This window comes from Thermobia domestica, chromosome 8 (assembly GCF_964235325.1).
Source record: "Thermobia domestica chromosome 8, izTheDome1.hap1.1, whole genome shotgun sequence".
Taxonomy (NCBI): Eukaryota; Metazoa; Arthropoda; class Insecta; order Zygentoma; family Lepismatidae; genus Thermobia; species Thermobia domestica.
The window spans coordinates 126,563,301-126,586,563 of NC_137461.1; the positions used below are offsets into that span (position 1 = coordinate 126,563,301).

Consider the following 23,263-nt stretch of genomic DNA (forward strand, 5'->3'; position numbering starts at 1 on the left):
CATAATCGTGGGACGTAAAACAAAGATTTCATTTCATTTTTTTCTTCTGCGGTTTTAATACTGTGTATCTGTTTTTGCTTACGGTTATGCCGCGTTGCCACATTCTTTATACTTCCCCCTCCTCAATACAGTCGCAGAGACCCTTGCATGGCCGGTTTCACTGCAAAACCACTGCTTTATCGGACCTGTCTGCATCTCGAACATCTGAAAGCGATTTTTAAAGTCGGATGCAGCACAATCATAAATCACTGACACGGTTTGGGAAATTGTAGACACTTATTTCCACGTATTCGAACCTTTTTCTATAATCTATATTTTCGCTTTTCTTCGAGTATTTTTAAAATCTTGTCTATTGCTATGAGTACATGAGCCGAATCGTGTGTTTTATCGTCGTTTATTACAACAAAACTGTCAGTTGTTTCATATTCCGGTGATAACTCTGGATTTCACTTTGCAGAATAACAGTCCAGTTTTCAGCGAAGTCCACATGAAGTAAAGTAGAATTTGTATCTTGAAACTTTATACGGTGCTTTTCGGTAGCAATTAATTCTCTTTGGATTTTCGTGATGTAGTCGTGAATTACATTTCTTACAGTTAAACCAGCAATCTACGATACGAAAACAGAAAATGGCACAGGTTTTTTTTTTTTTTTTTTTTTTTTTTTTTTTTTTTTTTTTTAACGAGATTATTGTTTTCCCATATGGCATACGTAACACTCATTTTCATCAGGATCAATAACTAAAAGACTCCACACTTATTCCTTCCACTCCAGGACATTCACCACATTCCTGAAGAAGACAGTTGTCATTTTCTACGGATCATACTACTAAAGGAAATAGGTCACTCATGACAGCTTCAATACAGGCTGCACCTTTGATTTGTAGCAACGCAGTAACAGCTAACTTAAAATTTGCACAATACACACACACACACATACACATTTCCCTCGCAGGTTGCGGACTGACCCACTTTAGTCTAATACTGTAAAATTCCGAGTGACCCATTCTTATGTTGCGATTGTTCAGTTTAAAAAGTCAGTAAATTTCTTTGGAACGCGTAAGAAAACGTTTCGATTTTTTTTTTTTTTTTTTTTTAACTTTTTGTCCTTTTTCGATCACTGTAATGACATCACACTTAATTGAGACTTTGTCTGGAGCATTCCAAATCATCACTGATGTAATAGTTCAGGCTTTTTGTAGATCATCAGAATTTATTGGATTTCAAGTAAACTTAAAATTTGTGTGTTTCGTAATCGTAATTTCCACCTCAGATTATTTCGGTTTAAGGAAACTGAAGAGTAGGAGAAGGCTCATTTTACTATTTCAGAGAGCCTTCTTGATCAAAATAATGAAAAAAAACAGTCAAGAAAACCTTTTAATCTTCATTTAATAAATGTGAACTACAAACATCATCAAATTATTGCACTTTTATTGTTCCCAGTGTTGCTAACTGTGACATCAAAGTTAACGAAACTTTGCTAACTTTAAAAGGCTGCAGTTAATTCATGAAGCATTGGTCGAGAATGGTATTTGGTGTGTTTATTATTCATGTAAAGTTGAACCATCTGACAAAATTTCAGAATTTTAAAAGATGGTGTTTTCGAGAAAATGGCGCCCAAAAATGGCGATTTTTGAAAATTTTACAATTTCTCGAATTTTTTGCGACAAAACGGTTGCACACAGAAGAGACACAAAAATTTTTTCGGAAAGCGGGTAACCAGGTCTTACCGACCGCGAAAACAGAACTTTAAAATTCGAACCGGAAGTGCTCGAAAAAAATTCGCAAACTTCGACTTTTCAGATAAATTGACGTTCATTTGTTAATTTATGTACAAAAAGATACGCATGCGCAAACCAAACTATAATAAAATATAGTTTATTTATATCCCTATGTACATACCACAACAAGAATTATAACTCTACCTGTCTCCATAGCCGAATGGTGAGGCTCCGAAGTTGACCATTTTCCATGTCTTCTACAATTCATAAATTGTATTCCCCGTCTTTGATGGCCCATTACTTGGCGGGAAATTTTTTTTCGACAAAACAAAAAAATATGGGTCTCTTAAAAACATGTCTAGTTGCTATAAAAAAAGTTTCAACAATATCTGAGATGGTGATGGTACATGCTCTGCCTGAGTAGAAATGGAAGGCACCCAATATAACATGCAGTCAAGAATATATTGCCAACTCTCCCTAAAACCTATAACTATAAGTCCTAAAATGAAATGAAATAAAGTTTTACGTTCCATGGTTATGCCGTCTATGCTAAAAGAGATGGTGATGAGATATGAATGAAATGGTGGAATGAAGAAAGTGGAAGGAAACGGGAGAACCCCGAAGAAACCCACGCACACGATGTTTGTCCACCACAAAGTTCACTTGGCGCGAGCTGGGATCGAACCAGGGATTCCAAGCACCAGCGGCGAGTTGGGATCGAATCAAGGACCCAATGCACCAGAGGTAAACGCTCTACCACTGAGCGACTGCGGCCCACTATCAGTCCTAATATTGCCAACTCTGAAACATGTTAACCCTCACATTTACATTTTTGAACAGAATTTTGTTTTGCTTTCAGTTCTTGAATTTATTCTACGAGAGTGTCTTGTTCTTGTTTGTAACTAATTCCTGCTAATTCCATTTGTTCCTTCTTTGCTTCCAACTTCTTAATTTCGGAACTTACTTTTCTTTTTTCACCTTTGATTTTACTGTACTTTCCTCTGTACTTTTGATTCATTTCTGTTTAAGGTATTCGTCATAGCGTCTCCGATTTGAAGGAATTAACAGAAGCATTCTTCGATCAACGGGAACAGATTCTACACCTTCACATTTCATAATTGCATCATGCACCCACCTCTGTGCTACCAGAGAATCTTCGATTTGGTTTTCTACAATAAGTATCTTATTTACTAAGAACCCACCCTCCACTGAGACATTGCCGTGGGATGAAATTTGCACATTCTACAAATCATAATAGTCTTGTTTTGTGGACAGTACCTTTACAAAGAAGTCATCTAACCTGATGCTGCCCATCTTCTCTTCGTATTCTCTGAAGTCATGAGAGCCCTGAATTTCAGTACAGAAAGACATAAATTGACACTTAGCTTTCTCAGCTACAGAATCAAATATTCTGTTATGCTCATGCAGAGTTTGTAGGATGCGTTTTATCCTAGTATGAGCAAGTTCTGGATTGTCCTTTTATAGCATGGTGTCCAAAGTTGACACAGCACGTACCAGTTTGTACTTTAGAGAGCTCCTTTCCACAGTCTTCTTGATTGTGCCCAGCAAAAAGTTTCGACACTCAAGCTTGAAAGCTAGTTTATCTTTATCTGATGTTTTCAGTTTTTTCGGTAGTTTTTCTGTCTTCAAACCAATGTCCAGTCATACTTCAATTTCTGCTTTTACATGATCAATTATCCCCCTCCCTGTTTCCCTCTCTCTCACACACACACGGTACCTAACTTCCTCAGCAGGAAATAGCAACACTGTATCACTATCATAATGGAAATGTTGTATCATTGTGGTCCTCTTCACATGTCAATCTGTACAACTGATAGAGAGAAAACAATGTTAGATTGAAAAAAAGAATGTTACACTAGCATATTTACATTCCCTGACTTTCCATGACATTTTACACAAAATGGACGGATGATTGCCCTGACTTTCCCTAACATGTTTTTTTTTTCCCTGACATTCTCTGACTTTCCCTGATTTTCCAGAATATGGGAACCCTGTAATATCTTCAAAACCCTGTCTCATTGAAAAACAAGATGCATGTTACATGATAGAATAACCACACAACTTCGAAAATAATAAGTTGCTCATTACTTACTTAGTTCTGATTTTTTCCTAATGTTAGGATAAAATAAGGAATGACGTATGTTAATAGGTATAGAGGTATATTTTAGGTAAAAAGCTAACTATAACGGAAAGATTTCTTATGAAAATTAACAAAAATGTTAGGATAATCTCTTTCACACATTTCAATAAAACAACAGTAGAGATCAAGCTGTAAATTACAGTCGATTTAAAGCTGCAGTAAGTAAGCGAACTTTTTCTCTTCTTTCTCTGGATTCCCCCTTAGTCAACTGTTGTACACACGTTAATCATCTGAAACATTTTATTTAAGAAGCTTACTTGGCTAATTTATATGAAAATTACTAGAAGAACTGAGAACACAACATTCTCCAAGCTAATAACTCATATCCTCAGCTATCTGCTACTGTAAATCTGAACGAAAAGTAACAATTCACTTATAACGAGTTCACGTCAGATACGTCCAAATCAAGAAAACGCGTTCCCACCTGACTAAATACTTGGAATCCACGTGCTGACCTCTGGTACATACCTATACAGGATATGACATGAAAAGATTCTTTCATTGCTAACGCTATCCGTATCCTCTTATTTATTTATTTATTTTTAAGTTTAACCGCCTATGATTATGCTCCGAGGCTAAGGGACAAGATGATGATGATGATGATGATAAACAAAATGGTAAAGTAAATGAGAGGAAAAGGAAGAACCTTGAGAAAATGCAGGAACATGGCATTGGTTTACCACAACGTTCACTTGGTGCGAGCTCCGATCGAATCAGGGACGCCTATGCAAAAGAGGCGAGCGCTCTTGGAAAAGTAAAATGTTATTTTGGAATAAGAACTGAAGCTTTCCTGGTGTCGTGACAAATATAGTTGTTTTCGGAGTAAAAATCACGAGAATCACGTTGTTCAACGTTTCAAGAGTTGATGATATTGTTCTCATTATCAGGATATACATAAATATGAAAAAAGAAAACAGAAACATTCCTTACCTATCCACTGACATGGAAAAGACAGAATGTGATTAGCAGAACTGATAGCTCAGTTGGATGATTCCATCCACTGATCACACTTCGTATTTCCATGCCAGTACATAGTTATGTAAGGAATGCTTCTGTTTAGTTCTCTCGAACCGAATTCTGATGACGAGGACAATGTCGTCAGATTTTGTCCAAATTTCTATTGTGAAAAATTAGGATGCGTCTTATATTCGTGACCTAACAAATATTAGCATTCTTCACACCGTATGCTGTTAAAGATGTGCTGATTTCTCACTTTGAAATAACGATAATGCAACAATAGCATTGTCGAAACTAACTTTCGGTAGTTAACAGAACGTTCGCTTTAAAGTAGGTGTAGCACAAAACCATATCCTTTATTTTTTGATAATGATACTCTATTGTATTTTGTATGTATTGCATTCATTATATATATATATATATATATATATATATATATAGAGAGAGAGAGAGAGAGAGAGAGAGAGAGAGAGAGAGATAGTTACCTAATTATATTTACCTGAATTTCCAGGTAAATGAATACAGATACTTTCTTTTCTTTCCTCTTTTTATATTCGGGTATCATGTTTTACTTTTTTTTTTTCTCATTTCTGCTCGTTGAAAATGTGGAGTGCAGTTTATGTGCAAGGACCAATACGGTATATTCAAAAGATCACCTTGTTTCATTGTGACCATTAGTTTTCATGCATTTTAGTTTTACAATATTAATTTTGTAATACTACAATTAACTTTAATACTATTTGATAAAGAAAAATACCTTCTTAGTCCATCGTTTAACCATCGAATGACCACTATTCCTTACTCGTGGATAGAAAAAGGTATTGAAAGCGTAGACTGATGGGTAATTATTTGATTCACCCCTATGCATAAGTAAATTCATATAAAAGTTGATAACCTGTAAAATAACAGAAAAACAAAATTTCCGTTAATAACAATTATATCCGTCCGAACAACAGGGACTCACATGACATTATCACTTACACGTAACATGTTATTCGCTGTTAAAAGTGTGTGTGACACTGTTAGGTGAAGATAAACAATTATAGATAGAATCTGTTACTTAACAGTGTAGTTTTTACATATACAGTAAAAAATCATCTTTTCCAGCAAAATACAAACTATCAATTATTACTGGCAACGAATGACATACTTTTAACATCCTAAAAATTCGTGCTTCGATTTTCTCGAGGACGTGTTAAGAGTGTGTGTCGCGCGCCAACATTAAGTTTTGTTCTAAGCTGGAAAAAAAAAAAAAAGCCAAAAAGCTCACGAAATGTCAAAATCAGTGTATGCCGATGAAGCGGTGGCATTGAAGGCTTTACAAGTGGTATGAGCGATTCAAAAGCGGCAAGGAGTCGGTTGAAAATGAGCAACGATCGAGACGTCCTTCGACGTCAAAAGCAGATGTAAAGTGCAAAAAGTGCTACAAATGATTTGTTCAAACAGGCGAATGACTATTCGAGACCTTTTCGAAGAACTAAACATCTCGTATGAGCCTGTGAAAAGCATTTTAACTGCTGATTAAATGGGCAAATGGCTTCAATCTTCACCACAAAAACGCGCCGTACTACACCTTGCTTTTGATCCACGAGCTTTTGACCGAGAAACTATTCCCCACACTCGCTGTGTTCTCCAGATATAGCACCATGCGACTTCTGGCTCTTCCAAAAAATTAAAACCGTGCTTAAAGAAAAACGTTTTGACACCATTTCTAACACTAAGAGGACCACGACAGAGCAGCTGAACGCCCTTCTAAAAGAAGTCTTCCAACAATGCTTTCAGGCATGGATTCAACGCTAGGATAAGTGCATTGTTAGCAGAGGACAGTACTTTAAAGGAGATTAAATCAAATTCGATTACTTTGTTTCTAATAAAATTATTCATTGTATTCTTTTTAATCACTCCTCGTATGTTTTATCTTTGGACAACTGTATAGTTAAACAAAAAATATATATACCGTACTTTAAGAGTTAACTGTAAGTTTCGGCAATATTTCATGTACTATGTACTGAAATGTTATGTACTATCGTATTGCTAGTTCATAATGAGAAGTATGAAGAAGGCATACTTCAATATCAATTTAATCTTAATAAGTAGTGTGGGTGTTGTATAGCTTTTACTTTAGGTTTACAAACAAACAAACCAATAGACAAACAAAAAATGTTTTCTAGACTTTCTCGAAAACTATACACGAAAGTTTACATTTACCCATATCATTTTGTTTAGCTCAATAAGATATATCGATTGGTATAACTCTCATCTTTGAACTTTTCTTCTTCGTTAAACGCTAATACTACTGTAAAATTTAAAAATTTACGAGATGTGATCAAAAAATACGATGAATAATTTTATTAGAAACAAAGTAATAAGTTTACATGGAATTTGATTTAATCTCCTGCAAAGTACTGTCCTTGGCTAGTAATGAACTTATCTCAATGTTAAATCCATGACTGGAAGCATTTCTGGAAGACTTCTTTTGAAAGGGCATTCAGCTGCTCTGGCGTGGTGGCCCTCCCAATGTCAGAAATGGTGTCCAAACGTTTTCCTTCAAACACGGTTTTTACGTTTTGGGGAGTGCCACAAGTCGTGTCATGTTATATCTGCAGAGTACGGTGGATGTGGACAGACAGGAATATTTTTTTGGCCAAAAACTCATGTTAGTCAGTCAAAAGTCGGGGAATGAACTTCGCATTTACTCTTCTCATTTCCAAATCGGTGGTTAAAATATTTTGTACGGACCCGTACGAGATGTTTAGTTCTTTGGAAAGCTCTTGAATAGTTGAACGAACAATCTTTGCAAGTTTTCTTCTGTTTTTGAGGTTAATGAACGTCCCGAACGTTGCTCATCTTCTACCGACCCATTTCCACTTTTAAATCGCTTATACCACTTGTAAACAATCTTCCAAGTTACAGTATTATCGCCACCAATTTTAACATTTCATCAGTTTCTTTGGCACTTTTTTATAACGTGAAACTAAACTTCATGTTCACGCGTTGTTAGAAATCCATGATGCACAACAACACAGTAAACACAACCTCACTATAGCGGCTCTGGACGCTGACTGACAAATCAGAACGTGTCCCAACTTGACGCTGCCTGTCTCAAGGGATCAGGCTATCGGACAAATTACATCAAATTGTTGTAGCGTCAACAGTTCCTGCTTTTAAAAAAATCACGCCTTGTAACTCCTGCTTTATGTTTTATTTCTCCAGTTTTCATTCCGCGCTGTGATCTTTCTCAGAATAGTAAGAAGAAATAAGAAAAACATAGGATAAAATCGAATTAAACGTGAGAGATCATTCAATAGAGTAGACTGGATCAGCTCTTGCTGTTTGTTTTCAGCTGAAGAATAAGCAGGTAAGTACGTGTTAAAAGAGGTGTTAAAACAATTAAAACAAACAAGAATATTAAGACGCTATAATTTAAAAGTACAACTACTTACCTCGTCGTTCAGCCAATTCAAACCAGCTAAGGTTTTGAGATCCCTCCGTGTTATATTAAGCTTAAATCCACTGGCCAGAACCTCTGAGTCAGGTCTTCCATAGAAAGCGTTATTAATTCTTTCCTGCAAAAAATAAAACAGCAACAGTCTGAAGAATGTGGCAATAAACATATAAGCTATATGATAATATTAATCTCCAATTTGTTGCATATTTTCGAATTAGCTCAAACGCCTGGTCTTCGCATGGATTTATGGAAAATATTTAAAAGGTATAACTGTACCTCCTTTTTGCCTTTAGAATGTGTATTCAAATCGAAAGGAAACGATAACAAACCAGCTCTACTCGAGTGCTTAATATATCTAAAAATTCATTTCAAATGGTGCAGCTGGTATTCTTTGTGAAAAATTTAACCTCTCTCCCCTCTTTAGAATATAAATTTCAAAGTATGGTGATCAAATACCAGATCGAACCAATGCTAACTATTTTAAAAATGTATTTTTAAAGAGTTTAACCGTTTCTGTACTTTTGCCATTTTATTAAAATGAGAAATTACAATAATATAAAAATTGCTCCCTTCACCCCTTAGAAGCAAAATTTAGAAAACAATGGGACACAGGTTCAATTATTTTTAATGAAAAGTGCATATATACCGAGTTACATTTCCCCAGCTTGAGGGGCCCTACGGTACTCTACTTTTGGCATGAACTTTGACCTTTCCCATTCCCTTAAGAGATGAATGTTAATCAAAGTGGCATGATAAAAACCAGCTACAAATAAGTATTAACTATGTTCCAAATTCATTTCAAACGGTTTAACGGTGTGTCTTGTATATCGGACAAACAAACAAACATTCAACTTTATAACTAGCCTTTGGCTAGCTGGGGCTCCGCCCCCAGGCCCCTACGTTTGCTCGACTTACGGCCTCGCACCTCTTAAAACATAAAATTCTACCGAATTTCAAGTTTCTTTCCCTATTTCAACTATCTGAAAGATACAATTTTGTATTCGAAGAAAACGCCCATTTAAATAACATGGGGATATCTTCATTCCCCCTTCAGGCCTCTAAAAAAACTAAAAATATTCCCTTCTGAAAATTATCCTGTGGGTTAGTCCCGAAACTGTTACAATCATGTCAAATTTCGTCATTCTAATCCTACCAAAAGTGCCTAAACATTTTGGGGTGTGGAAAATGTCCCATGTAGGTAAAATGGGAAAGATATTTCAGTTTCTCATAAAACCACTCTAAAGTTGAAAAGTTTTATTTTTGGTGATTTACTTAGGTAACATTAACGAAAACGTACAAGCATACCATTTCAAGTTTTTATATATATATATATATATATATATATATATATATATATTTGGTCTAGGAATTAATTCGTGCGGGTGGACAAGAGATGGCGCAACGAACGGAGCGTCCCACAGTTCCGTGTATCCACACATGTGTTGCAAACCCCTGTCATCGCGTATCGTTCGTAGTATAGGGCAGTGGATTAAAGCGTCAACAACACCAGTTTGTAGTTAAGTGAACATGGCGCAATTTGTGCCTGATAAAGTGTTTTTGCGGGGTGTCCTGCTGCATTACTTTAACATGCAGAAAAGTGCGACTGAAAGTCATCGTATTTTGGTGGAAGTGTATGGTGACCATGCTCTAGCTGAGCGAACGTGTCAGAAGTGGTTTGCACGGTTTAGAAGTGGTGATTTCGGCTTGGCAGACCAAGAGCGAGCTGGACAGCCAAAAAAATTTCAAGACGAAGAATTGACAGCATTGCTCGAGCAGGATTCGTGTCAAACGCAGGAACAACTTGCAGCAGCATTAGGCGTTGATCAAACAACAGTCTCCAAACGCTTGAAAGCCATGGGAATGATTCAAAAGATGTCACATTGGGTTCCACATGAATTGAAAGACAGAGACGTTGAAAGACGAAAAACCATTTGCGAATTGCTGCTTCAACGACAGAGCAGAAAGGGGTTTCTGCATCGAATTATTACGGGTGATGAGAAGTGGATCCATTACGAGAACCCTAAACGAAAAAAGGCCTGGGTGAAACCAGGTGAACCAGGTCCATCACAACCAAAACGAGATATTCACTGTGCAAAGGTTATGCTGTGCATATGGTGGGATATGAAAGGTGTGGTGTACTATGAGCTGCTGCAACCGGGTGAAACTATGAATGGAGAACGTTATCGACGACAATTAATGCGTTTGAAGCAAGCTCTGGCCAGAACACGACCAGAATGGGAGAACAGACATGATAAACTTATTGTTCAACATGATAACGCTCGCCCACATGTCGCAAAACCGGTCAAAACCTATTTAGAAAATGTCGGATGGGAAGTTTTACCCCACCCGCCGTATTCACCAGACGTTGCTCATTCGGACTACTACTTGTTCGATTGCATGAACAACGATTTGATTGGACAGTGGTTTACTTCTTCAGAAGATATCGAAACATGGGTCTCTGACTGGATCGCTTCCAAGGATGAGGACTTCTTTCGCCACGGAATCCGTACATTGCCTGACAGATGGGCGAAAGTGGTGGCTAGCGATGGACAATATTTTTCTTAAGGTATTTATGTATTTTGTGTTTGTACTACAGCTTCAATGTGTGCGTACCAACCGCACGAATTAATTCCTAGACCAAATATATATATATATATATATATATATATATATATATTCCAAGTATCTAAAAGTGCGATTGTAGGTCCAAAAAAGGCCTATTTGAATAACATGGGGAATTTCTCCTCGCCCCTTTTGACCCCCTAAAAATTGAAAATAATCACTTTTGGCAATTTTCCAGTGGCCGAAGTACCCGTTATTTTATGTCAGTTCGTGTAGTTTTATATATATAGTTAGGATTAGGATTCAACAGAAACGTGATTTTTTTTCCTATTCAAAACAGTCCAATTTTACAATTCAAAACTAAACCATTCTATCCCGTACAGGTTACATCGTCGCTGCGCCTCGAAGAACCGCTATGTGACATTTTTGTCGAAAATGAGTTATGCCATGCAAATAAACCTCAATGCTGCCAGGCAGTGTTCCTTATAATGTGATATGTGAATATTCAATTGTTTCGCCACAACAATGAAAAATAATAGATACGCTTCAAAGTTCTAATCACGTACGTATTGATTCTCTATGTGCTTATAAAGGCGCAAAAGATAAACCGATATGTGATACGTAAACATAAAAATAGTAATATAATATTGTTCAAGCAAGCTACAACAATGTCCAGTGCATGATATACGCAGAACCAATTTTATTATATTTTCAAGTGTTTCCGTGTATACTCATGTCCAAAATTATAGTCGCATGTCTATAAAAATGTTGTTCTAGAAATATAATTTGATAACGAATTCGCCCAATATTTCTTACAATGTTAGTATGTGTATAATCGGCAAAGACATGTATGTGGCAAATTTCATGTCAAAAGAGCAGTAAATAAGAACAATGAAACGAAAATAAATCTTTCTTGTCCATTTAGCAATCTTTTATTTTACTCATTTTAATTTTCGTATTAATAATTCTTTTCCTATGAAATTTATTACAAATATACATTTCCCGATTATACACATAGTATCAGTATCAAAAGTACCCTGCAAAATCATTATCAAATTATATTCTTACAAGAAGACAGTTATAGATATGAGACAATCATTTTGGACATGAGTGTACATTTGGCAAAATTTTAAGAGCGGAATGCTTTTTGCTTCTCCTGAAAAGTTGTGATTTTAACACATTACAGTTCTTCGAGGCGCACCGACGATATTTCAAAACATATTCTAATCATGATGCATCAGATTCTAATCCTCATACTTTGCACATTGTCAATCTTAACTCACATCCGATCAAAAACTCATATTTCGCGTTTCTTCCTTGAATCTTTTATATGTACACGGTATCTTTAATCCATTACCCTAATATTGGTATGGATTTAATATTTTACGTACAGGTTTGTTCAAAAAAAAAAAAAATTCTTGGTCACCCACCTCTCTTTAAAAAGATATATTTTGACTACCGTACGTACCAAATTCAAATAGTTTGTCTCTAAATAAATATACACCGTTGTGTCAATTGGCGTAGGAAAATCATTGGCCTATGTTTGATTAAATTTATTTGATAAAATGTGGGTTAAAGTACAAAGCTATACAAAGAGAGGTACGTGTTTTTTTTTTTTTTTTTTTTTTTACGAGTTTGTATTTTCTGATAATAAATTCTGCATTTGTCACTCATATTGGAAATTCTCGCATAAAACACTAGACCAAGTAAATTAAGTTATACATCAAAACACAGTATTGAAACAACAACAACAAAAAATCTTTAGTTCATTGGACAACTTGATAAAAAGGATCCAAGAAATATGTTTTAAGCTTGCTCCTTCCCTTCCTTCTGAAGCAAATAATGCCTGGGGCCGTAGAGATTTACAAGTTTGCGCCGTAGCAGCGACTACGGAAAGTCAATTTGTATCTATAAAAACAGTTCAAATCATTTAAAGATATAAGGAAAAGGCTTAACTGGCAGTTGAAATAGCTATTGACACGCATAGTTCCTCTTAGAAACACAGGTACATACTTTTGCGTTCTGCTGTTCGTTCTTAAGCCACCGCTTATTTTGTACTTCTAACTGCTAACCTGTACTTAGTATATGAAGAATACACGGCTAGTTGTCGAAAAATTACTTTCTATGAACCTAATTTGAAAGGTCAAATGCAATAAATTTCACACAACGAAGCAAATTTCATATATTTATTTTTAACAAAATTTATTTTTATAGTGGTATTAGTTTTCGTTGTACCACATTATTATTACAATATTCATTAAAACAACCAACCTATGAACTGTAAATTATTTACTGCTAATAGTATTTTATCTGAAATATAATTTATACTATCAAACTATCTACTGCTTGTTTTCATTTTAAGTTCTTAGTCAATAGTGAGGTTACACAGAACGAAACCTACAGTTTAAATCGGATCTGAAACACTGTAATGAGTTCGATCTCCTACCGGGAATCAAAATAGAAACCGTGTGTAGTCAACGAATGTATACTAGCCACTAGACCGGCGATGAGCGTATCTAACATTTCTTCTGAAAATCTGTATATAAATAAATAAATAAATAAAATAAACCACAGCAACATAAATTAGTATAGTTATTTTGAACTGTCTTTTCTCTCTTTCTCATGCTGAAGAAAAGCAATAAACTGCAATAAAAAAAATGCAACAAATACTGACCTCCATCTCTGGTGTAAGGTCAGGAAGACGTGGAACTTCTTCCTCCCATTGTTCATCGATTGCAGCTTCTGATATTACCAGGTACTTCCGGACTCTATCCTCCAACATTTCTTTTAAAAATGCAGCATTCCTTTCGGCTATCATTTTCTTTTTTCGTAATTGCTCCATTAGCTCCTTTTTTCTCAAGGTATCTCTCGCATTATATTTTTTAAGCCTGTAAATACAACAACAACGAAATTTCGGATCGGTAAATATTGAATACAAACATCTACAAGGTGGCTACAAAGTATAGGTAGCTATAAATATTTATAGGAAAAGGTTTGGTCGTTAGTTTCCATATTGTCATATTCCCAAGAATCCAAGAAAGAAAAAAAAGAAACATTTGGTGTACTCGGAATGGACTTCTTAAGAGCATGACATACTAAAAGTAATACAAAATTTTCCATTTTTCTTTTGCTTGTTTTTCATAAGTGAAAGGAGATAACGAAACGCAGCTTACCACAATCATAGATAATGTTATTCTACAACAGAAAATATGAACCTGAAGAATTTTCAGTGTTGCCATGCATAGAACCTGCAATATTGTCAGAATAACATTTCCCCCAAAATCAAAGGCAGCTACTAAAGCAACGAACTCAACTGCATTTGATTATGTATTATGTTGTTTTGGTATACTATGAACTACTTTTTAAATAACATTATTATTTAATTTTAATAAACGCATGTTAAAACTATTTTGTTTATTACAAACTAAATACAACTATTATTTAAGAAGTACTTCACTTGATTCCAGAGCAATGCAAAGCAATGGAACACAACCTCTGTTACAAAGCCGAGCCTGTTCCTGGTTGAGTTCGGCAACCAAATACAATGATTTTCATTCCTTAGTCGATTGGTTACTTATCTATCAAATTTGGTTCAAATCCGGCCAATAGTTACCGAGAAATAAAATACCACATACAAACCCAGTCGAGCTTGTGCCTGGCCGAGCTCGACCACTAAATATACTAAACTTTATTCCTTGGGGATGGGCTACTTGCCCACCAAACTTCGTTCAGATTCGGCCTATAGTTATAGAAAAATGAAGTACTATGTACACCCATCAGGGTTGGCTGGTTTAAACCAAAAAGCGAAAAATGTTCGTAAAAGTATGTGTTCGTAAAATCTTGATGGACACACATTTGTGGGTTATCACGTTTCACTCCCGTATATTATTCGTATTATATTCAGACCTAAATTCCCCATTTATTACTCAAAGGGATTATGCTACAAAAGCAACTTTTGTTTTTTGTATAATTTTATGAATGTTTCTTATGTGATTATTTTATAGTTTTTATTATTATTATTATTATTATGCAGTTGCAATCAAAGAAAAATTCTAAATATTGTTTCGTTCTAATAATGTTTACTATTGATAAAATACATCGAAATGCCGTACTTTTGGAGGGGAGGGGGTCATACAAACCGCACGAGAGGCATTTGAAATCAGAAGTATCTTTGGTATCTATTTATGTATAAATGGGTCAAAGTGGACTTAAATAATTCGTATCTTTATTCACTTTTCGTACTGACACGCCAATTAAGTCGTTGTATTTCTTTAGCTTGGACTAATAACAGTCGTAGTGAACGTAACTTGGACTAAATTAGTTCTTCTGTACTCTGCAGTATTTTGAAATTGTCCATATGTAAATCTGTATAATGGTTTTACTTGTTCAACTATTTATCTTTTTATCCTTCTGAAATGACTCTTGACAATTATATTAACAAGTATGTAAAGATCAAATGAAAGGAAATGAAATCTTTGTTTTACATCCCACGATTATGCCGGTTAGGCTAAAGGAGACGGTGATGATGAGTAATGAATGAAATGATGAAATGAAGAAAGTGGGAAGAAACGGGAGAACCCCGAGAAAACCCACGAGCACGGTGTTTGTCCACTACAAAGTCCACACGGCACGCGCTATGTAAAGATCAGTACAACGTATTTTTATCAGGAGTTCTTTCGTGAGTGAGTCGGCAGACGTATCGCAGTTGTGGCCAGTTAGTCCCGGTTTCGAGACCAAATGAAGGATAATTTCCCTCGGATGTAAGCCGAGAAGCGGTTGGATTCCGCTTTAAGCGTTATGTGACCCCTTCCAACATAACCCGGTTGTTGCATAATAACACCAAGGTGAAACAAACTTATTTCTGTCCATAGTGATATAAATACATAGAGCAAATTATTTAAACCAAAAAAACCTGGTTTTTTGGGTTTTTCAATAAAAACCATGGTTTTTGCCAACCCTGACACGCATACACATACACCTGAAGTGACATTGTGTGCTTACACCAGGAACTAATAATTAACAGAATATGATAATGTTATAAAAATTAATTGGCGAACTAAGAAATTATTCTACACTCACGTACACCAAAATTATCACGGAAAGTTGATAAAACAGAATGAAGAAGTACACACAGTTTCAATATATCACTTCACAGAATACAACATACATATATTTTATTACTTTAAAATACTATGACGAGTTATTTTAAACATATTTTACTAGTTTATAACCCTAATACTCACGTCCCAATTCTTGTCTAGAATGTGTTTATTTATATTTAACTTGGGTTTCCCAATCATCTTATTAGGGAGCTTAAAATCATTAAGAAACTAAGATCTCATATTGAAAGGTGGGTGCTAGCATTATGCACTATCAATACATAAAACCAAAGTTAAATCTGCATAAAAATTGCGACGGCATTATTAAAGTTTAATTGAAAAATTTAATTTACAACTATTTTGAATTGAATTGTCATTGCTCATTATGCAAATACCCAGGCGCATGATAGTGGAATAAGTAGTTATAAGGTTATTAACTGGTAATACATGTGATAGTGAAACAATCGGACTTAGGGTTATAAAGTGTAAAAATATGCATAGGTTATATTCTGTAAACTGATGTATTGATAGTGAATGTACTTCTTCGTTATGTTTCTATCAAGTTTTTGTGAAAGTTTAATATACATAGATGATAAAATATTTTCTTCGTTGCACAGCTAATTTAAATAACATTATCTCTGTTTTATATTCTGTAAATAAGTAACCAAGTTTAGTGATTCTACAGTTCTTCGTACTTTGAGCAACTAAGAAAAAAACGACGAGGAGGTCTCGAAATCATATCATATTGCCGGATAAATACACTGGCATTACAAGGTTACTTATATCATTTACTTACGGAGTTCATTGGTTGCAAACTTACCCAATTCTAACATTCAAATTGATGCTTCACAGCTAATTCTTTATTTTTTCTACTTATCCCCCTCCTTACCTATTAAAGCGTTTAGCAAAATAATTAATTTCTATGTTGTGCGATAATAGCTATACTGTACTGATAATAGTTACATTTTCTGATTATTTGCTTTCCATACTTGCTTCGCGATTACTTTCTCTGAACTCTAACTATAATGTGCTAAAGATATAAGTTTAGTAGTCCCTCTCTAGTATCCTTTCTCTTCGCTTTATCTACATTCTAATAACAAACAATTCTATCTCGAAAGCTAAATATCTCTATTAATTTCCTGAATTTGCTTTGTTCATACCTACCATAAAATATCGAATTAAGAAGTGTCAAATCGACCATTTAAAAGTGTACATGGCTATGTGGTTAGCGTAGCGCGTTGGTCGCGGGAAACCCAAGTTCGTTTTCAGGTGGGAGCTTACACAGTTCGAATCCCACGTTAAGCTGTACGTCCACGTCTCATATAGCCTTACTGCTGAAAGGAGCGCCGTACTTGAATTGAAAGCAACTTAACAGAGTACTATACCACTGAACCAACTTTCGCCCTCAGAACAGCTCTGATGCGACGAGGAATAGTCATAAAGGTCATGAGTAGTATAAAGTGGAATATTAAACCATTCTGCATGCAGTGCATCACTCAGTTCCGTGAGAGAGGTAGGGAGGATATGCAACGGATTCGTGTCTCCAAAACGAACCGCAGATGTTCAATTATGTTCAGGCCTGGGGATAGGACGGGTCAGGACAGACGTTCAACTTCATAACCATGTTCTTCAAATCACGCCGCAAAAGCTCCAACTGTGAGAATGAGCGCATTATCATCCTGTAATATGACTCATTGTCCAGAAACATTTTGCTCATAGGACGCAAATGGTTTCTTAAAATATGGATATAACAGGGCTCATAGTGGTCTAGCCTCATGTAAATAGTTGAAAAGTGACCAAAAGCACACGAAAAAGTGACCAAAAAGTAACCAAAATTTCATCATGGCACTTTTTTCTTTGTCAACTTCTTCATCACCTCTCTCTTTATTGTTTTGTTTCATCTTTTCTTCTTTACTTCTTCTTTTCGAGCTTCCTCTAAGCGAACTTCTTAGGTTTTCCAAGTATGCTTTGTAGTTACAGTAAGCAGACTTAGATGTAAGAAGCTTCTGAGTAAGTAGAACCAGTTCTGGCCTATTTCCGAATTTCTTCATCCCAGACATTATATTTAACTTAGCACTGAAAGTTCTCAAAGCCATGAAATATTCATCACCTACTCTTAAGAAGAACATACAAGAGGCATAACACAAGACGAACATGATGAACTACACAAACACACACACACACACACAACGTTGAGCGGAGCGTTAACTATTACGATAGAAAACTAAAAGACTATTATGATAGAAGAAAGAATAGACACAGAAGGGTTCTCAACCCCACCCTGAGAGCTTAAGCATCCACCACCCATCCACTGTGCTTTAGAAAGAATAAAAGCTAAAGTGAGAATAAAGTTGACTGTTTCACATGTGGCACCAAGTACTGAAGCTTTCAGAAGAGTAATGAGTAACAAGTTTCTGCCTTTTCCCATTTATTTTTATAATATTTTTCTTAGAAAACTTCCAATGCAAAACATAGATCACACGAAAAAGTCACTTTACCTCCCAAAAAAGTAACTTTTAGTGACAAATTAAAAAAAAAAGTAACTTTTAGTGACAAATTAAAAAAAAAGTAACTTTTAGTGACCAACTTGAAAAAAAGTAACTTTTAATTAAAAAAAGTGACTCGCTATGAGCCCTGATATAAATCACGGGCAATGACGCAACAGATAAACGTCAACACACGACTCATTGAAAATCAGGATATTGTAGCCCACAGTATCACAATTGGGCAGACATACAAACTCTGCCCTGGTTTGAAATAAGATGACCAATAACTCATCCGACCGTATGACACACTTCGCGACACTATTGGCATTGTGTTAAAGCATTATAGTCCCTTATCAGTGATTTTGCCCTATAACTCCAACCTGTATATTTCTCATACAACCCGTTGCGTACTGTGATTGTCGACATAATCTGTGGGAGGTGCTGCTTTAGTCCCTCTTATTATTTGCACCGCAATCGCACTACTGTTCGGAGTGATAATCCGCTTTAATGCTCAGCAGGAACTTTCAATAAGGGTTTTCTTTCGACTACTGTTTCTCTTCGCCGATGTGGTTTTACCGTGAGTTTCGCAGGGCGTCATTACCTGATATACACCCAACACACTTGCCATGTTAGTCATGCTCGCATCACAAACCAAGAGCCAACAATTTGCCCTCTTCGGAAATCAGAGAGGTCCTCAATTTTTCACTATCACCGTGTGTTATGTTAACTGCACACTGCTATTCTACTGTTGCTCACGTAGTACGGAGTTTGCCTTAACACACACCACCGCCGCCTGACCGCTACCATCCTAGACATCTGTCGTGATTCCAACTCCAGGTGTTTCCATTAAACTGATAAGTGTAAAGTGTATATACACTTTACACTTATCAGTTTAATGGAAACACCTGGAGTTATATATATACGGTGGTCCTTTCTCCATACCACACCAAAGTAAGCCATGAGAAAAATTACCTCATTTGAATAATATTAAACAGTGCCCCAAGCAACCTAAAGTTTTAAGAATGCACTTACATGTATACAATATTGTTGAGAGTTATTAGTTAATTTGTTTGAGATTTAGCAGTCTGTGCAAATGGTTTTATGTTTGGATTTTTCTAGAAACAAGTTATGGTGGATTGTGAATTGCATTATGTACTCAAAAATACTTAGATATTAGTGGTGTAAAGCATTACAGGAGTTTACTTATATAATTTGTTTAATTAAGAGGGTCGTATCTGCTTGTATGCTGAAGTGGCTAGCGAATAAAGAACTTATCAAGTAGATTTACTTTTATAATTCGTTTATATTAGTGGTTATCATGTGTGGTTTCCAATTATTCTATACAATCTGATACTTCATGTTTATTTGTAGATATCGATTTGAATTTTAACAGTGCTAACTATACCTTGTTACTAATAACGAACAATTATAAATATGAAGTAGAGGTCTGTAATAGATAACTTTTGGAAACAGCTGGAGGGAGTGAGACTATATCTTGGATAGGGTAATGGAGATGGAACCGGATCTACTACTCTATAGCACCTTCATCGCGGCCATCTTACAGTTCGCCTATTTCATTCGTCTATTTTTTTAAGGGAGGGGGTCACGTGACGTATCATTTTTCGGGGTAGTTTTTTACCACTCCGAATCATTCAACAGTTATTACCTTCATAATATATTTTTGCATATGTTTTCACATATCTAATGATTAAAAGTATGTTAAAAATAATACCAGGTTTGTGTTTGTGTTGAAAAGCTATCCCAAATGATATGTTACATGACTCCCTTCCTATTATAATTTTGCCCCTGAATCCAAAATGGCCCCCATGAAGATAATACACAGTAGAGATGCAGTTCTACTTCTATTACCCCTATCCAACATATAGTCTCACTCCCTCCAGTCGTTCAGAACTTACAAGGATCTATTACACATCTTTGCCTCATACTGTATACTGTAAATGTATTAAAATTTGGGACATCATTTAGTATTATTCAACTGAGCTAATTTGTTTCATGTGTTACTTTGGTCTGATGTAAAATCATTTTAGGGGGTGAGACAAAAAATTCGGAAGTTGAAAAATAAAGACCACCCGTGAATATATATATATATATATATATATACGAATTATGCACATATAATTAGTCACGGCCAATATAATTCAAATCGTTTACGTTTGATACTATAACGTATTACCAAGTTCTCAACTTAAGGTAAGTAGTTGAGAAAGTGTTAACAAACAAATAAAAAAATAAAAAAATAAAAAAAATAAAATAAAATATATTGGTCTTTGTGACTGTTTCCTTTTAAAATTAAACAAGAAAATCCAGAAAGAAAGGAAAATATATATTCTCCTAACGTTTGCACTCAAAGTTATTAACAGCTTCCCCAATGTTAATGAAAGTAGTATTTTTACACTCGTCAATGAACTTAGGAACATTTTTTTCGAATTTAAAAGTAAATAACACACATCAACAATTTCAACTTGGGGCAGTACTTGACAACTATGATAAGTAGCTCGAAAATGTTATACGTAAGTTCACATGCATTCTCTAACTATACATACGTATTTTATAATCATACACTACCTTTATAACTTTTTTTTTTTAATTTACAGCTAAGTACCGTAAGAAATTTCCAGCCGTGGTTCAACATTTTATTATAAGATTTGTTGCTCATGTATCACACGATTCTCAAACATTAATACTTACATAATGAGAGGAAACATGAATTAGAATATGTATTTTTTTCAAATCATTTTGTCTAAGTTACATAGTTGTGAAGCTAGACTGACATTTACCCACGATTTGATCAGCGTACTGCTTCGAAAGGACAATCGTTTTGACACATGTTTATTGTAACTTTTTTTGTTCTACTTGATGTGATGAATCACTTCAGAACTTGACCCATATTTTGAACCTACTTCATATATGCCGTTAAATATCATTTTAATACTACTTACAGCGTTTGAAGAATATCATCTTCATAATTAACGTGTCTTCTCAGGATCCAATCATCTTGTAATTTCTTCCTAGTTGATTCCTGCAGCTCTGAAACTGTAATGAGAACCGAGATTTAAGAATTGATCTTGGAACACAGATGCAGTTTAAACAGCCATCTATATTTTTCACCCATGTGCTTTGCAAATTTGTACATGTCATTTTGAAATTGACGGCTTATTATCTGAGGAGGAAAAATCTCGATTATAGGCCGCAACATGATTTTTCAAGCCAAAATTTAGAAGAAAAAAGTGCGGCTTATATTTGCGCAAATATGGTATATATATATACATATATATAGTAATTCGACCCGCAACACATCAAGTAAAATAGAGAAGTCTTTTTCGTGTAACCATTGCTCTAGTAGACTGCTGTAATGGGCCTAATATAGTACGACACACTTAGTACAAAAGTACTTTCGTTAAAGCCATACTCGTATTAGTACTTTACTCTTGAAAAAAAGAACTGTATTTCATACCACGCACGACTATACCATCTGTATCACTTTCCTACGACTATGTTCTACCATTGCGTGACTCGTTCTAGGTTAGATGTGTATATATAGGAAATAAGTAATAATATTGCGCTATGTTATGAATCGGTCTGACTCTTGTAATGTGCCATTAATGTATTCTTACAACGGGGCACTCAAATTGATCTGTGCTTATTTTCCGTATTCAATACGATCCTAATTGAAATATAGATCTTAAAATTAAGCAGCATGAATAAAAAAGGAAAGCATGGGGAGTACTTTAATAAACAATAATTTGCTAACTCTTGAAATCTAGCCTAATATTAACAGAGCGCTCCGCATACATTTCTTCTTATTTATTTTCTAAAGTAATAAATAAACACATTATCTATTTATGTTTTATTATAGTTTACACATATATTATTTACATACTGTTTCTTGTACTGTCCATAAATTACTCTTACTTAAAATTATGGAAATATATAGAAATGTATGAAAGTAACAATGGAAAATTGTATTGTCACCCGACTTCCGTCACAAAGTTTCATCATTGTTTGACATCGGGAAATGAATTAACGTTGCAAAATTTGAGGACAATTACTTTGAGTTAAAAGAAAAGTATAAAGAAGAGCTTTAAAGGAGTAAATTTTCTAGTATATTATTTTCAAAGTGTGTAATATATCGATATTTTGTGCTGGGTATTTTTACTTTTCCATTAAAATCATCTCAAAAACTTGGAGTCATGTTATTTTCGACGTCTACTACATTCACGTCAATAGATTATTTGCACGGTATTGAAGGTAACTTTCACTTCGAACTGCATACCATACTGTATTATCAAGGCACAGTACAGTTCCAGCAGCATAAGCCACTTTCGAAATCTATTAATTTACATCCTTCTGCTAATTACTGCGTGGCCTGGATATAAACATGTGTCAAATCCTTCCATAAGGTGAATGTGCACTCCCAATATAAGAGACAACTTCGTATTTTTTGCTTATGGAATGTTTTAGCCCTGGCAACAGTCACACTGAAAAGGCTTTCTTCTTCGACGTTGACAGCTTTACCTTGCCATACACAATACACGACATGGCCTACATTTACCCACGTTTCGTCTACATCAATAGTGGCGAATGAGTATTCACCCGTCCTTGAAAGTGTATGGATAACTCCCTGCGTAATAAGACAAGTGTAGTTGGCCATCACAATATATTTAAATCCAAATTTAACTTTTAACTGTAAAAAATATTTTCTTTAACCTTTTGTTATGAAGTTCATGTTGCAAGGTAAAGCAGTTGTATCGGGCTGATTTTTAGAAAAAGAGTTCCTTTCAATAATTCAGGCCCTAATTCGCCTGGAGACA

General features: G+C 35.2%; 1 protein-coding gene across 1 annotated transcript in view; it reads right to left on the minus strand.

The window, feature by feature from the left end:
* LOC145693197 (uncharacterized) overlaps window positions 1-23,263 on the minus strand; it is a 117,471-nt gene that overhangs the window by 31,834 nt on the left and 62,374 nt on the right. Inside the window, exons 9-12 of the mRNA XM_081768977.1 lie at window positions 21,392-21,485; window positions 13,521-13,734; window positions 8,280-8,402; window positions 5,594-5,731 (exon numbers count right to left, since the gene is read on the minus strand). Of these exons, the coding sequence (XP_081625103.1) occupies window positions 5,594-5,731; window positions 8,280-8,402; window positions 13,521-13,734; window positions 21,392-21,485 (569 nt within the window). The remainder of the gene's footprint in view (window positions 1-5,593; window positions 5,732-8,279; window positions 8,403-13,520; window positions 13,735-21,391; window positions 21,486-23,263) is intronic.